General features: G+C 41.9%; 3 protein-coding genes across 5 annotated transcripts; 1 reads left to right on the top strand and 2 right to left on the bottom strand.

Annotated features, from left to right (window-relative positions):
- Positions 1–20: 20 nt before the first annotated feature.
- Positions 21–7,209, bottom strand: LOC105702064 (integrator complex subunit 6). Of its 2 annotated transcripts, none has more exons than XM_012429308.2 (9): positions 6,811–7,209; positions 6,619–6,696; positions 5,768–6,007; positions 5,515–5,695; positions 4,715–5,442; positions 4,365–4,652; positions 3,945–4,284; positions 3,103–3,852; positions 21–2,775 (listed from the first exon to the last, which is right to left on the bottom strand). In XM_012429308.2, exons 1-9 carry the CDS (start codon positions 6,925–6,927, stop codon positions 2,567–2,569), a joined length of 2,931 nt encoding a protein of 976 aa, XP_012284731.1. In that variant the 5' UTR covers positions 6,928–7,209; the 3' UTR covers positions 21–2,566. The 2 variants fall into 2 exon arrangements, with proteins under 2 accessions (XP_012284731.1, XP_012284732.1); XM_012429309.2 differs by having other exon boundaries at positions 2,567–2,775; positions 4,365–4,640; positions 6,811–6,927.
- A 2,192-nt stretch (positions 7,210–9,401) lies between these two features.
- Positions 9,402–13,251, top strand: LOC105702092 (general transcription factor IIF subunit 2). Of its 2 annotated transcripts, none has more exons than XM_012429383.2 (8): positions 9,402–9,596; positions 9,703–9,799; positions 9,865–11,690; positions 11,812–11,963; positions 12,051–12,140; positions 12,200–12,324; positions 12,382–12,525; positions 12,601–13,251. In XM_012429383.2, exons 3-8 carry the CDS (start codon positions 11,542–11,544, stop codon positions 12,757–12,759), a joined length of 819 nt encoding a protein of 272 aa, XP_012284806.1. In that variant the 5' UTR covers positions 9,402–9,596; positions 9,703–9,799; positions 9,865–11,541; the 3' UTR covers positions 12,760–13,251. The 2 variants fall into 2 exon arrangements, with proteins under 2 accessions (XP_012284806.1, XP_012284805.1); XM_012429382.2 differs by having other exon boundaries at positions 9,672–9,799.
- On the bottom strand, positions 12,980–15,706 carry LOC105702091 (mannose-6-phosphate isomerase). Its single transcript, XM_012429381.2, has 6 exons — positions 15,555–15,706; positions 15,008–15,341; positions 14,612–14,927; positions 14,338–14,505; positions 14,054–14,256; positions 12,980–13,979 (listed from the first exon to the last, which is right to left on the bottom strand). The coding sequence occupies exons 2-6, from the start codon at positions 15,326–15,328 to the stop codon at positions 13,773–13,775; spliced, it is 1,215 nt and encodes a 404-aa protein (XP_012284804.1). The 5' UTR covers positions 15,329–15,341; positions 15,555–15,706; the 3' UTR covers positions 12,980–13,772.
- Between the last annotated feature and the right edge of the window lie 5 nt (positions 15,707–15,711).

The raw sequence follows: 15,711 nt of genomic DNA, 5'->3' as shown, positions 1-15,711 counted from the left end.
GGCTTACATAAATCACTATATGCGTATTGTATGTATTCGATACATTTTATTACTCTTTCTCGAGATTTATCAACCATTTTCTTTTTAAATATAAACGTAAAAATGGAACAGTTTTCCACATTAATTTCATTTATAGTAATTATCAATATTCTTTATTTACATTGTTATTTACACGACAACGGACTCTATGTACTGTCGTAGATACCTCAGAGGATTTTGATACTCTTTACTATGTTACAATCCTGAATGTAAAAAATTATTGGCGTTACAAAGACTGTGGTTTCATTGATAACCTAGAGTCACACGACTCACCGATTAAAATAATATTCGTTCGATCGAGTACACTTTCCTTGAACCATGGTAAAATTGTTTTGATACAAATAAAATTTGAAATGAAGTAGGTAAATATAGGTGATTAAACTTTTTTTCCCTTTCTCTTATTACATCAATGTACATTCGAGCGAAGTAGATCAAAAATAATTTAATAAGTTTTCGAGATGGTAAAGGGACCACTTGTCTTTGATATTCGATGCGTTTCATACCCGATTGGAGTTTTACAGTCTTTTAATATCCTCTTAGAGAGGTGACGCAACCCGTTGGACCTGTGCTCACTAATTTGTCACAGCGAGTGAACAAAAAATGAACATTCGAGTGACACGGCATCGTGTTAACTAGATGTGTCGAAGTATGTTCATTTCTCCTATCGATTAATACATTACAGAATCGCACTTAGTGTTATCCTTCAATCTCCGCATCAATGTTCACGTCATTTGGAGCCAATAAGCGTATAGCGTCATTGTCCGATGGACTCAGCTGGGCCCCAGACATTGTTAAATAATTTAGGAAATATTTAACGTCTCTGGTTAATAAATAAAAACTTATCAGCTGTACATAATTGCTACATAGTGTACAAGGAGCAGAATGTACATAATTATACATAATATCTGAACAACTCTACAACCATTTGGTGCAGATGGTAATTGATCTTGACACTTCACCCTTCGACCATTCGTCATACTTATTATTATGTACTTTATCAATCCATTTGTTGATCCATTCATGTCGCAATATGGACGTTATTTTATGGTACAGAGAAGTTTTCTGTACTATCAACAGAAGGCAGATGTGACTCCGGTTTTTACGTGGTGAAAAATATTTTCTAATTGTGTCAAAGTTATAAAGTGTTTCTCTTGTTTTACTGGGAATAGGCAATCTGCTCAAAGTTAAAAATCGAACAGGAATTTCAGAACAATTTTCTTAGTTGTACAATATAAGGTTTGAAATAAATGGTACATTATAATTAAATTGCTTACGATACAATGTTGATAAGCAAAGGAAATTGGAAAGAACTATTTACGTATCTCAATCTGTAGTCAGTGGTAAATATGGAACAATAATTGCGGCACATTGCTTTCCACACAGAGGACTAGTATTTTGTAGCATACTTGTGTACGTGTTATAGAAACATCACTTAATTAAACCACGATTCTAGACTGTGCTGTATACTTGGATATGAATAAACCTTAAAATAATCTACAGTGCACCTTAGTGCATATAGCATAAACACGTACCAAAACGCACGCAAATTATTTTCGTGACATGATACATTATGAATCTGTCAAACTGAATTTGGTAAAAAATGTTGATAGCAACAAGACGTTTCTATTTTCCAGATATTTTAATTTAGTAAAATACATGGTAAAATATGCAGTAATTTAAAAAATTACAGAACGTAACTTCTTACAATAATGCTTTTGTTCAACAGAAAATATGCATTTTAGTTTTCATTTATTAATAAAGACCCTACTCGAGCAATATTCATTCCTGTTTTCCTTTGCTGACCTTTCAGATGCTAAAATCCCTGTTTACAGAATCTGAATTTTGTTATATCAACAAACATGTATATAACAAAATGTACATCATAGTCAACGTTTTTGCTAAGTTACAATATCTTAAGATGTTTACGCCTAATGTGTAATGTTCTGAATCACATAATTATGCGGTTTAGTCTACGTACAACGATCGATAGAAATTTGTGATTAATAATGATATTTCTTTATTGATTTGATATGAATCTTATGGAATGTGCAGCTGGTAGAATTGTAGGTTCCTTTGGGTACCTTTTCGTTTTTTTTTCATAACATTTAATACGTGCCTTATGTCAGCTATAATCCCAGAAATGACTCTTTCAAGTGTCCGCTGAAAGATTATACTTTTCTCATGATGTGAATAAATCGTGGTCAAATGATTCGTGGTTATTGTCACAATGGTCAATACGTAGTTGTAAATTACCAAGAATTACCGAATATAGTTTCTACCAACCGAACACTCTCAAAGTAGAAAACTAGATAATTCGTATAAAAATCTCTGAAGTTGACGTTTTTCTAAGCCAATTATTCACAAACTTATCGGGTGTTCTATCACTATCTTGTTTTTTACAACATAACCTTCACGATCGAAGCAGCCTGTCGAAATTCATTTCCTTCTCTTGCATTTTAAGTGCATGCCTTTTCATCTGCGCAAATTATTTGACTTTCGGTAATGCCCTTTTTGAATAGCGAATATTTTAACTTATTTTTGTGGCACCATTGTGATTCACCTTATGATTCAAAACCCATCCATCTTCTTGCACGGTTTTCAAATATTCTTCTAAAAGAGTTGCTAAATTACGTCTCTTAAATCTTAAGGATTCCTTCACGATGTCTCGTACGAATGCGAGCCGTATGTCCAAGGTACCTTGAATTTGGTGCAAATGCGAAAAGAGAGTAGCATAGTCTGAAATACAAAATATGACATATTGTAACCACAAAAATATTATCTTAGGAATAAACATTGTAAACAGTTTTGATTTTCTGAATGACAAATTTTTCTGTACATAGTGAAAACTACTGCATTAACCATATTTTCAATTTCAAATAGATCGCTAATCGGTTATTGCAAAAATAGTAAAAGTATTTCATGAAAATACTAGTAATCACTTATGGTCCATGAAAATATCACGGAATTTATACATAATTAATGACACGTCTTTAAATTATTAAAAGTGTATAACTTTGTTTTATAAGCATTTATGGAATGTAGAAATTTCTAAAATGTACTTACTCGTTCCTCTTCTCCGCACCTCTTTATATACAAGCTCTCTCACAGATAAATTGTGTTTCCTGATGTCATCCAACTCCTTCTTGGACAGAGGTCGTTCCTTTTCCAGCTTGGGCGGTCGCTTTTCATCGGTGTGATTAGTCAACCGCTCATCGGACACACTCTCAACTTTCACACTGTTTTGATTTTCAACACAATCGTTGATAGTCTGTGGTTTATGACACTCGGATTTAACATTGTCCGTCCTTTCGCTCTTTACTTCATTCTTGGTAGTTTCAATATTATTTACTACTATTGGCGTTAAAGTAGGTGGTAGATCCGAGTGATTGTTAACAGGTTCCACTGGGATCGGTTCGAAAACCGGTATCGTAGGCATTTCCGCGAGTCCGTTCACTAATTTTTCCGTTTGGTTTGACCCGCCTGGATTGGATACACCCGATACACTACTCAAGTTAGGTGAAACGTTCGCATCGGCTGTTGGTACAACTTGGTTCTTGATCTCATCCATCCACGGGATCGGTGAACTGGGTGGCGTACTTGTTGGAGAATACGATGGTCTTCGAACTATGACATCCTTAGGAATTGGACCTGGTTTTCGTTTATTGGGGGGAGGCCTGGGAGCAGGAGGACCTCCACTGTCCGATGGTGGCAAGGTTCGCTTCAGGCCACCTTTGGATGTGGATGACGTTGCTCCAACCATATCTATATCCGCTTCATCCACCATCATTCTTTTATCAATTTTGAACGGATTGCCTGTGAACAGTAAAATACATGTTATTGCTTCGAATTATCAAGATTTATTAAGATGTATGGAGACAAATGATTTTCTATATTTTTGCACTTACCAAACATATGTTGCCTGACAGGAACGCTTTCAATTTCTCTCAACGGAGGAGTCATTCGTTTCAGATATTCCTGGTAATTACCCATCTGTGCCACAGGCATAGAATGAACGTAATCGTCATCCAGGAGCTTTGTATGCAATAAACCTGGTTGCAAGAAATTGGCTCGCATTCTGACAACTTGATCTAAAAGAGATTTTCTTGGGACGTCGAAGGCATTACGGTAACTATGTGCTCCTCGTTGCTGCTGCTGGTTTCGAACTAAACCAACGACAAAGCCTCCAAATTCATTGAGCTGATCTCTCAGACCCGTAAATTTATCTTGCAATAACGGATGAGATACCTGTAACCCAATTCATTATTATTAGTTTCTACTTTGTACTTTGAATAATTTTATCGTACCACAAATTATTTATAACTCACCAAATCTTTCTTTAAAGGCGTTCTAGGAATCACTCGAACGCCTTCGGTCACAGTTGACGTAGAACCATTTCCTAAATTTTTGTTCATATTCGCATTGGCTACTTGCTTGGAAATCACTTCATTGCAAAGCCGATCAAACTCAATTTTTGCTTGATTTTTTAATCGTTTCAAGTAATTCAGTACACTGTACGATAACGAATTTTCCATATTGTCGGGAATTAACGTTTGAGCGAGTGGCGTTGGCGCACCCATCCTCGTTAATGCCCTTTTCAGTGCCTGAAATACAAACTGCGATAAATAATAATTTTCAAGCATTGGTCACTTAAAAGACTCCATAAAACAGTACTCACCGCAGCATAGTACGTAGGCATTGTCCTCATGTAATTTTGAAACTGAGTCCTCCATTCGTTCGTGGGCTTCAACCTGTGAACTTTAAAAAGTTCTTCCAGCAGTGGCAGCAGCACAGGATAATTGTACGGCATAACAAATAGGTTGACGCACGTTAGATTCGTGCTTGCTTTTAAGTATCCAAATGGATGGCCTACTTCACTGGATTTGTAAGAATTAGCGACGAACACTTGCCAACATATTGTCGGTTGCTTCCTCGCGAGAATGTATTGCGTAAGGGGGCTTGGCTCTAATTCATATTTATCAAATGGCAGATTTTCTATCACCATCGGTTCTTGACCGGTACAAGTGAATTTGACGTTTGGATGAGCTGATCTCGGTGGTAGAGAACTGGCATTCAGATCAGGCCAAAAGCTTTCAGGAATCGGCCAAAAACCAACTGCAAACCCCTTTTGGGCTGATCTTGGAACATAAATTAATCTTCTGCAGGAATGCCAGGCAGTGTTTCCAGGTGCCAATGGATTTGGAGGATACTGGGCTCGAGGACCATTAATCGCGCCATTTTCATCTTCATTGTCGTCATCTTCTTGATGTTGCGTCTCATTAACCAAGGGTGGAGGATCCGGTCCGATTTTTTCAAAATTAATCACTACTCCGGACTGAACCTTTTGCACCAACGAATCGATGCACTGCATCATCATCCTATGAGACGTTATACAGTAAGAACGACCTAAAATAAAAATAGATTAATATATACACCAATACGTCATAACTCATTCTTGTAACGTAAGCGTTATTTTACCTCCTGTAACTTCGCACATGGCATCTATCGGAGAAGCGTCACTAGCTACCAGACCGGTATCCCTTTCAATAGCTGGCGTACCGGAAAGTCTTAGAACTAACGAAAACAATCTTTGATCCCATCTGAACGGTTCCTTCGTCAATTCGGATCCAGGTATCGGAGAATGCATCGGCAGAGTAAACTTAAAAGTAAAAAGTCGTATTAAAATATCAATAGGTTAAATCGACATTAATAAAATGCTTCTGAAACTTACATCCTGATGAACTCCGCTATTCGTCGTATATTTACCACCATCGGTAATGACGACGATAACCGAGGGTTCCAGGAAAAATGGACATCTGCCTTGTCCGTACGTGTCGATACCTGTCTGCATTCGATTTATATTCAATACATCCAACGCATGTTTCAGAGCAGCTCCTAAAGTTGTCAACCCGACGCACTGCAAGTTTTTCAGCTCGTTCATGAACGTAGCCAAATTTTCTTTCCACCCGGCCTGAAAGAAAAGGGCATTCGGAGTTACACGAATTAAAGTATTTACCCAATATGCCAGGTGACCCATTGCTCTCGGTGAAGAGACTTTCCTCTAACTAGAAAAGGAGTCGAAACTTAGCGAATCCCTAAGTTTGCCCCCGAGGTAAAGGAAAAATATCGAGGCAGCATGCAAAGTCGTTGGTAACGCGGCATAGAACGGAATCACGGGAACGAGGCTGATATCTTCGTCTCGCCGAGTTCCAGCGTTTCGAGCGATTAATAAATTTGGCGCGCGACGCTTTCCGGGCACCGTAGGTCGGGGCCGGGGCGCCCCCACCTCCGAAGCCGGCAGGGCGCGCGTGCGCTACCCAGAATGCAGCTCTCCTCGGTCCGGCCGCCTCTCGCGCTGCTCGCAGCGGACGGCGGCGGCAGGTACGGCGGTCTCGAGCGCGGCGTGGCCGCGAGCCATCAATTATTCAGCCCCGTATCGGCGAGAGCGGGACTCGACGGCAACCGACATGGATGCGTTGATGAAGGAGGCGGCCGGCCGAACCCCGAGGGAGGCTCTCCTCGGTCAACATGGCAGCGGGCAGCGGGTATCGGACCTCGGCCCGACTCCTAGGAGCGGCTTACCTTGATGTTCTGGGGTGGATCTTCGAAGGTCAGCAGCATGTAGCGGTCCCCCCGGCTCTCCGGCGAGCGTTGGCGCACCTGTAAGAGCACGCGCAGCGGGTTACTTCGCGGAGAAGACATAGGTTAGCGCGTCGAGTGGCCGCTCGATGCGGGCCTCGGCCCGCCTCGGTCCTCCTCGGTCAGTCTGCGTACCTTGACGAAGTTCTCCACGGCGCTCTTGGCTACGTCCAAAAGCGTAGGGCGCGCGCCCAAGTAAGTCCTCTGATTCATGGAGGCCGACGTGTCGATCAGAAAGACTATTATGGTCATCTTCGCGCTCCTCTCTCTCCCGCTCTCTCCGTCTCCGTCTCCCGGTCGACGGACTGGCGGCCCGAGACGTTCGCGCGAGCTCCGAACTAGCTACCCAGGGGCCCTACCACGTCGCGGCGCATTACTGCCGATCGCTCCTAAGGCTCTCCGACCAGCTTCGACTCTCTCGTGCCGCCCGAAGACCACCGAAGACTCTCCTCCGAGTCCTTCCAACCGCGCGCCGAGCTAGCTCCGTCTCTTTCCCTTTTCTCTCTCTCCCTCTTTCTCCCACCCGCCCGCTCGGTCCCTCTCCCTCGCGACCGTCCGCTTCGTTCCGCGGGCTGCCAGCCGCTCGGTCTCCGTGTTGCTCCAAACTGCTCCGCGCACCACAGCTCCGGCGCCCGCGAGTGTGCCAGTGCTTGTGGCCAGCAGCTGAAATGCACCCGCGACCGCGGCAGTCGGCCAGGCCGCCCGCCTGCTCCCTCTCCTCTCGCCGTCGCACTCGCCCGAGCCGCCATCTCCGTCCCTCTCGCTCTCCGCGCCCTACTCGCCGCCGCGACGAGAGTTCCCCCACCGCGCAACGGCGGTTCGACCATACCGCCTCTTTTCGAGCCGTGCGGGGGGCGGTCGGGGGAGGGACCAGGAGACCGTGCACCGCTCCCGCATTGAGGGATCTCTTCTCTCTTTGTCTCCTCCACCGAGAGGTACGAGATAGACGGAGACGGCGCGGTCTCCCGCGACGCGTAGTGGGGGCACCCATGAGGCACCGCGACTCGAAGTTTGAACCGTGGTCGTCACCCAATACCGCTTTGACTCCGTCCTTGTCTCTCTTGCGGCGGCGAGCATAGTTCTCTCTCTCTCTTACGCGCACACCGATGCGCCCGAGCCCACGTGACCGGTGAGGAGACTCGCCATTGGCTCCCCACCTCTCGTCGCTTCACAGCCGCCGGTACGTCGCGAGGCGCGCGTCGGTGTGTCCGTGCGAGAATCGTACCGTGTTCCCTGTGTTCCGACACACGTTCCTCGTTCCTCGACGGAGCGAAGGCTTTCGACTGACCCTGCATGGCTGTCAGTTGAAACCAAGCGGCGCTGTCACGGGATAGTTGTCAGTCCGTAACAACCTTTCTCGGTCCATTCAAACGTTCGATTCGATCGACGGTAATCTTCCCGAATTTTGTTTGAATTATCCGAGATATTTCGCCTTCCTTCATTCTATGTATGTTTTCGTCGTAACGGAGAAAAAGGTACTCAGGACGAATTTTCATTAGAAATTGTATGTCCTAGGGGCGGTAAAAGGACGAATCGGTCCGAACCGAGAGGTGGCTAATTGCAACGTTACGTTGCTTTTTACTTTAATGAGAGGAAGAAAAAAAATCCGCGCGTGCGGAGTCCATATGCAAAGGTAATTCACAAAGAGGGAGGGCATCGTAATACTCGAGTACGCGAGTGTGCGAGCAATTCTGAAGTTAACGAGTGGCGGGCATAAAGCTTGTATGTTGCTTGCGAAGGCTCTTGCATACAGAAGACCGGTTTTTCGAGAAAGAGGGTATAATACCTACTGTACGAGAGCTGTATTAAACGGTATTCACGGAGGATTTTTGCACGTAATAACTCGCAATTTTGTAACGAGACCGGAGAGGTTATCGAGCACGGAAATCTGTTCATCTTAATTGTTTTACCAGGTTGGAGGACGACATCGACGAGATACCGATTGCGTCATGTTTTTTTTTTATCCACTTGTCTCGTGGACGTTGAAATGATAATCGAGTTCCTGTCCTGCCGCAAATGATCTAACTTGTAATCACCCGAGCGGAGATGGTAAGGCGATAACAGAGAGGCGAAAATAGATTTCCTTTAGAGATCGAGGTGGAAAATTGATCAACATGACGGAGAAATTTTTTAATGTCAAAAATAAAGGGACTCGAAGAGTGCATCGATTTTTGTACACTCGTGAATAGTTTATGGACAACGCCGGATTTGTTCGTACGCGTCTCGGGCTCGAACCTTTCACTAGATAACATTGTAGCACGCACATTGCGCGATCATGTGTGCAAGTGCAAATCAGGTACTTTCGCGTGTATGCAGTTGCCGTGAGATCATAAGACCTGGAAAGACGAGGATGTTACCAGGGTGTACACGTCAGGGATCTCGAAATTAATTTAAAAGAAAGATGTACGTATGCGTACGCGCATGCTTATTTCGTAATTATAATACGACGTACCGAAAGCGACGACACGCCTCGCGGATGATTCCTCCCGATCGGCGTACTCTCTACGGTTTATTGACAATTGAAGTAACGATCTTTAATCACCGCACGGGAGGAGACGCGATAAATGCCAATGACCTCGAATACCCCGAAACCTGGGCTCTCCGCAGTTTGTCATTTCGACACCCTGCAGTTTACCTAATATAAGTTTCCTAATTACAAAATCGACCCGTCGGGAGCAATCGATTACGTTCTAATTTCACTTTCAGGCGAGGCTAAGTGCAAGGGATTTCCCGAAGAGGCGCCATCCGAGGAGGGCAAGCCAGTAAGCCGCTATCGCGCGGTTCGGCAGGACCGAGGAAGAAGCATCTCGACCTTTTTCGTCTTCCCGGACACGAACGAGGCTCACCAGGTCTCTAAATCCAGCCTAATGTCTCGCCGAACCTCGGTAACGATGAATTCGACCTCTCGACCACGCGAAAAGGTATTTTAATTAGAATCGATCACGGCTAATCGTCCGCGCGGTCGCGTGCGCTAATGCACGTATCGTATATACCAGGGTATACTTATCAGGAGAATTCCCCAAAAAGCATAACGTGGACGCCCAGGGACGAGATTTGCGACCAACGTGCCAGGGCGTAGGAAAGTTAAACGTCGATCTACAAGACGATGAGCCATGTACTCGCGGTACAGTGAGTTTAGAAGTAGCGGTATGGATAAAGTTATATTTCAGATGGTTCTTTTTTTTCTAGGATTTATCGGTGGATTTTGACCCCCCGGGTGACCAACCGCCCGAGGGAAGTGCCCTCTTTCGACGTCCCCTGGATCCGGCACTGCCAGCTATGATTAAAATTGTCGTCGACGCGCCGCGTGGCGTAGCGTGGAGACACGTCCCGTGGGCCATGGACTCCTAGCTTAGGAATATATGCGGAGATATAGAAACGCAGCGTGCATCCGTAGAGTGTAAACGGGCCTTAACCCCTCCTTTTCGCGGTCTCCTGCCAGTCGCGCACCCCACGCGACTCGACTGGACACGTCTGGACCCGTTCGAGACTTGCGGACGTTTTCGGACTATCGCGGATGTCGTCTCCATGCTCGAGAACCTCTACGGACGGTTGCGAATGCGTCGGAACTCTTGCTAACGTCTTTGGATGCTTCTTGCGCCTCGTTCTCCGCGATCAACCGTTCCGCTATGTGGCAGGATGTAACCCAGGTTGTAACGCAGTTTACGGGACATTTTGCCCTTTATTCGGTGAAACGCAGTAAGAGAGCCTCGACCATGTTTGCTCCTATGCGTAGTACCTAGAATCATGTTATCACTTACGAGTAAGTCACGTTTCGGTTAACTCGGGATTCTACGTTGGGCTACTTTCATCCTCTTTCGGGGAACAATTGGCACGGTTCCGCTCTATTCTTTTCCCTTAGTACCATGAAATCTATGTTCGATTTGGGACTGGCTGTAATGTAACACCTCGCTCTCCGTAAAATTTCATGCGACAAGGCCGTCGGCGATAATCTAGAGAGCATTCCCACAGTGGCGTGTACCGTGTATACGTGTGCCGTAGAAGTGGGTAATCGACCAATGTCACGACAGGGGGGAGCTTCTTTCTGTTCGTGAACACGAGTTTCGTCGCGTGCTTACTCGGTCCGTATGCCAAATTTCTTTTTTTTAAACGAGGGAAAGGATCATTGCGGAACTGCGTTATATGGTCGCCTTTCATATTATTTTTACGCGTAACCAGACAATGGACACCTCGCTTCACGACAGCTGTGCTCGTCGTTGTTGGGAATTTAATTTGTTAGGTTAGAAAGCGACATCACATCTAAGGCTGGCTCCGATGATGTTGTCGATTTACGCTCCATGATCGCAGTCCTGGCCTCTGTAGAGAGAATTCATTATTCGGAATCATAGGAACGTGATTGCGGTTGACATCGGCGGACGTGCCATCTCGGAGGGGGCAACGTTTATATATGTGGAGTGTAACGCTCGTGCATCAGCGCCATCTTCGTTTTAAGAAATTCCGTTTCGCGAACTACATCACTCGACGCGATATTTCCCCCCACTTGGCGAACAGCGACTTTGGTCGACTCGTTTCTGTAAAAAAATGGTCTCTTCCTGTTTTATTTCGCTTTATTCCGTGATGCATTATGCTTTGTATTTCTTGCCCCTTAAACAATTGTTTCTCTGTGTCGCTCTGGTGAAATATCACGCTCAAGGTATCTCCTTCGACTTCCGCGCCACTTTCGTGGAACTACTGTAGACTCTTCCCGATTTAATTATCTATTCTAGCTTATAGGTGACTTACCAAATAGTCCTACCGTCCGCGCCGTTTATTTCCAGTTTATTTCTAACCTCTGCGCGTATTCAGTGTTCCGTTCCTAATTCTAGGCTGTGGTATTTTTTCTCGTCTTAGATTTAATTCCGTACAATGTCGACATCGATGCCGCACGTAGAATGGGATTTAGATTTAAGTAATGCTGGTCGTGGAGTGTGGCTTGTTAAAGTTCCTAAGTATATAGCAAACAAATGGGAAAAAGCTCCAGGCAACATAGAAGTCGGAAAGCTGAAGATAACAAAGTGAGAATTGTTGGGAAAATTTGTATTTCATTTTAATTTCATTTTATACGCGATTATGTATTTTCCTATATTAATTTCATTTGAATGTTTTCTATATTTCATTTCTGTTACACACTTTTAGAAGCCCTGGACAGAAAGCTGAAGTATCCCTTAAACTTTCAGAAGCAGTCTTAGCTCTGAAAGAGGTTGGAGAAGAGGATATTCCTAAACAACATAGGCTAGATGTTACGACGGTGACTCGTCAAACATTAGGCGTATTTTCTCACTTAACACGTTAGTTTTACATTGTTTGCTGCAATAGTGCCTTTCTTGATGTAATAGCAAAATTAATTGTCACTTTTATCGTATTTTCTGATTTAGCCGTAAGCAGTTCAGATGCGATTGTCCCAGAAACTGAAAAGCTATTTATGGAAGGAAGAATTGTACAGAAGCTAGAATGTCGTCCATATGGTAAGTATACTAAAGATTAATGTTATGAAAATTTCATAATTCAAAATTCATGGTTTTAGCGGATACGTGTTACATGAAGTTGAAATTGGAAAGTATAAAGAGAGCATCGGTACCGCAAAGGCAAGTTCAACAACTGGATAGGGTGGTGCACAACTTTAAACCAGTATCAGATCACAAGCACAATGTAAGTTCTTTACATTTACAATGTAAAGAATACTTCTAGTAAATGATTATTTTCCAGATTGAGTATGCAGAAAAGAAAAAGGCTGAAGGTAAAAAGATGAGGGATGACAAGGATGCTGTGATGGACATGCTGTTCGCTGCTTTTGAAAAACATCAGTATTATAATATAAGAGACCTGGTGAAAATTACCCGGCAGCCTATCGTAAGATACTTTCCATCATGTTGTATGTTATAAAATTATTTCTTAATAACCTCAACTTTTATTTAACGATTTTAGGTTTATTTAAAGGAAATCTTGAACGAAGTATGTAATTATAACTTAAAGAATCCTCATAGAAATATGTGGGAATTGAAACCTGAATACCGACACTACAAAGATGACGACAAACCTGCTGAAGGCAGTGCATCAAAGGCTGACGACTCTGACAATGACTAATTGTCATTGATGTATATTTATACATATATATTTACTGCACATACTAGATAATAAAATATAAAATTAATTTTAAGACTCAAAAATTGCAACAGATTGTAATAAGAATTTAAGACATTTTCTAAGGCTGTGTATTACATATTTTTTACAGTTAAGTATGAAATTGTCTATACATAGATGACTGGCTAAGACAGGAAGAATGGGGTTTGTAAAGTTATTGACATTTTAATGAAGGTAATTTATTATTCTACAGATCTTAACATTACATGCACTCAACATTTTAGGAAATATGTTATCTGCTGGTATCAGGTACTTATTTTGTTTGTGCTTCACCACATGCACAGACATTTTATTATAAATATAAACATAATTCTACCTCTATTCACAATACATACATATAACAATTATCGATCTTGGTTGTGGACTTTTCAACCTGCAAATGCACAGATTGAAATAGTGGAATGTATATGAAGCAAATATATTATTTATGACTGATATAGATATTAAAATATTGAACAGTGGGATGAATTTAAAATTCCTAGCAAATTGAAATGAATGATGTATTATTTTTGCTCCTTGTGTAACAATTCAATCACACGTTCTCGTTTGTACATATATCTTAGTATTTTATACACATGATCGTGATACTTGTTATAGTTTTTGGAAGATTTATCTCATTCTTGTAAAGACTAGAAAACATTTGCAATTCAGAATAGAACTACCATTTTAGGTTACCATTAATTAAAGGAAACTGTCTATGGATTAATATTATTATAGATATGTGAATGTTATTTTTTGTGCATTGGACTAAACCTGTTTTCACTCAGACCAGGAACTCTGTACATACTGTACTTCTTTCTTTTGTTGTCAGTGTCAGGTTCGACAAACAAATTTTTGAAGGCATGAGTAAACAGCACCATCTTGAAAATACGATGATACTTGATACTAGACGATTTCAACTATTATTTCAGGATCGAATATATCTAAATTTTAAATAGAGTATGTTTAACACATTCTCAAACATTCGCTAAGGCTTGGAACATTAACATAGGATGACATCCGCACAAGACTTTGATGTTCACTTTTTCATAAGCAGGGATGAATAATACCGAGCCACGATTCAAAATTTTTGAAGGCCCAATTTCTGCTTTACCATTAATTATTATTAATATACTTGCTGTACTTCGTGGAATCAAATCGTACAAGGCTCGTCCAGGCGGGATCTAAAATGATTGTCAATGTATTAAACAACAGTAATTTAAGAGTATACAGAAAAAGGATTTTTTGACAAGCTTACGGTAATTTTAGCGACTGCAAAGTCTGGAATAGGCGGACGAAATATTTCTGTGCACTCATCTTCACGGGATGGTTGAAATCGTTTTTTAGATGCTGATTCATAAGTGTACGACAACATGTGTAGCAATGTTGGAACATCTTTTAGTTTTGGTGTCAATCCTGCACGAATCACATTATCTGAACAGGCCATGCATTCCACACAATCTGCTCAAATTAAATGTTATGAGAAAATCAATACTAAACGAAAAGATATAATTTCCCTGAGGCAGAAATGATATTTTTTACCTCCGGACAGATAAGCATGAGGTTCGTTTGCTCCAAGGTATATGGCCTCTCCAGGTTGCAAATTCATATAATTGAAAAAATATATTCCGAAACAACCCACATCTTTTGGATACTGTAAATGTAAACGCTCCAGTAGACTTGCATTATAAAGTTGTCTCGTCGATTCATCTGAAACGGTAGTTGTGAAATTTCTAGTAGAAGATAAAGAGTAAATGACAATAGTAAAAAAGGACAAAAATAGTAATGATATTTATGTGAGCCACTATTGTCTTACCCAATTTTGATACTCTAGTAATTAAATTCTTTAACTGTGCAGCTATGGTATCAGGATTGCATGTCATGAGGCCTCGGAAACAGTTTTTTAAAGCAATGTGTAAACCTGCCTCATCTGTCGTAGTAAGCTGAAGTGCATTATTTTCACCTACTACTACACGAAGTTCTGATATAGTCACTAAATATTGTTTTATTTCTGCTATTGGACGGAATCCACAAAGCGCTTCAAAAGGTGTAAGGGCTATAGCAAGTTCTGGTTTATGGTTTGAATCCTTATAAATGTCGGGATGTGACTTGTGTAAGAGCTCCGCATGAGCCTATAGTCAAAGTGACAAGAATATTGTAAAACATTTGAATCGGTTAAAGATGAATGAAAAGTTAATGATCTAAACTCTACCTTATCTGGATGCGCTTGAATTGAAAGAGCTTTATTCACAGACAGAACCTTAAATAGAAAAGGCAACCGAGGACCAAAATGTTTTTCAACAGAAGGTCCAAGAACGTTTGTATTTTCCCTGATATATTCGTCCAAAGTTTTCTCAGGTTTATGCTTTAAATAGGACGGGCCATTCGGATGGGTGCCCATCCAAAGTTCGGCATAACGCTTCTCCTCGTCTAAGGTGAAGTCAGAATTAGCAGCTTTTGCTAACGTAGCAACGGTACTGTCGATTCCAAGTTTGCCCCATTCATACGTTTGAATCGAGCATTTCAATTCCATCGCTACAAGGTTTCTGTAATAAAAATAATAATATTTATTACGTGCTACAAGACTCATGAATAATGGAAAAGGAAGAAATTAATTTTGTGAACAAACATTACATCTTACTTATCCGATCAAGAGATTTTCTTACGCACGAATATTCAAAATAGGTTAAGGAACGTGTGAGTTCTATGAAAAAAATAATCAATGTGTACAACGCATCGAAAAGTCACTTTTAACTTACCGGCTCGAAACTGGTCGAAATTCTATAACATTCTATAAAATCCCATATGGACTTTTCATTGCTGACGTAAGATACCGTTTGGATGTGAACACCGGCGATTACTTTCGCATAGCCATTTTAACACATCGCCTCGCTATTGGCTCATTTTGACACGAGT

The sequence above is a fragment of the Orussus abietinus genome, unplaced genomic scaffold (genome assembly GCF_000612105.2).
Source record: "Orussus abietinus isolate OABI.00-Male unplaced genomic scaffold, Oabi_2.0 scaffold46, whole genome shotgun sequence".
Classification (NCBI taxonomy): Eukaryota; Metazoa; Arthropoda; class Insecta; order Hymenoptera; family Orussidae; genus Orussus; species Orussus abietinus.
This window is presented reverse-complemented; position numbering and strand designations above follow the sequence as displayed.

What these genes read in the sequence shown, in the direction of transcription:
- LOC105702064 (XM_012429308.2), bottom strand. Translation starts at nt 6,927, where the DNA reads ATGACCATAATAGTCTTTCTGATCGACACGTCGGCCTCCATGAATCAG. An exon ending in ATCCACCCCAGAACATCAAG is followed by an intron (nt 6,008 to 6,618) that starts GTAAGCCGCTCC and finishes CTTTTCTTTCAG; the next exon opens with GCCGGGTGGAAAGAAAATTT. An exon ending in TGTCAGGCAACATATGTTTG is followed by an intron (nt 3,853 to 3,944) that starts GTAAGTGCAAAA and finishes TACTGTTCACAG; the next exon opens with GCAATCCGTTCAAAATTGAT.
- LOC105702092 (XM_012429383.2), top strand. Translation starts at nt 11,542, where the DNA reads ATGTCGACATCGATGCCGCACGTAGAATGGGATTTAGATTTAAGTAAT. An exon ending in CGTATTTTCTCACTTAACAC is followed by an intron (nt 11,964 to 12,050) that starts GTTAGTTTTACA and finishes TTTCTGATTTAG; the next exon opens with CCGTAAGCAGTTCAGATGCG. An exon ending in GCTAGAATGTCGTCCATATG is followed by an intron (nt 12,141 to 12,199) that starts GTAAGTATACTA and finishes TCATGGTTTTAG; the next exon opens with CGGATACGTGTTACATGAAG.
- LOC105702091 (XM_012429381.2), bottom strand. Translation starts at nt 15,328, where the DNA reads ATGGAATTGAAATGCTCGATTCAAACGTATGAATGGGGCAAACTTGGA. An exon ending in TACTAGAGTATCAAAATTGG is followed by an intron (nt 14,506 to 14,611) that starts GTAAGACAATAG and finishes CTACCGTTTCAG; the next exon opens with ATGAATCGACGAGACAACTT. An exon ending in TCATGCTTATCTGTCCGGAG is followed by an intron (nt 14,257 to 14,337) that starts GTAAAAAATATC and finishes TAATTTGAGCAG; the next exon opens with ATTGTGTGGAATGCATGGCC.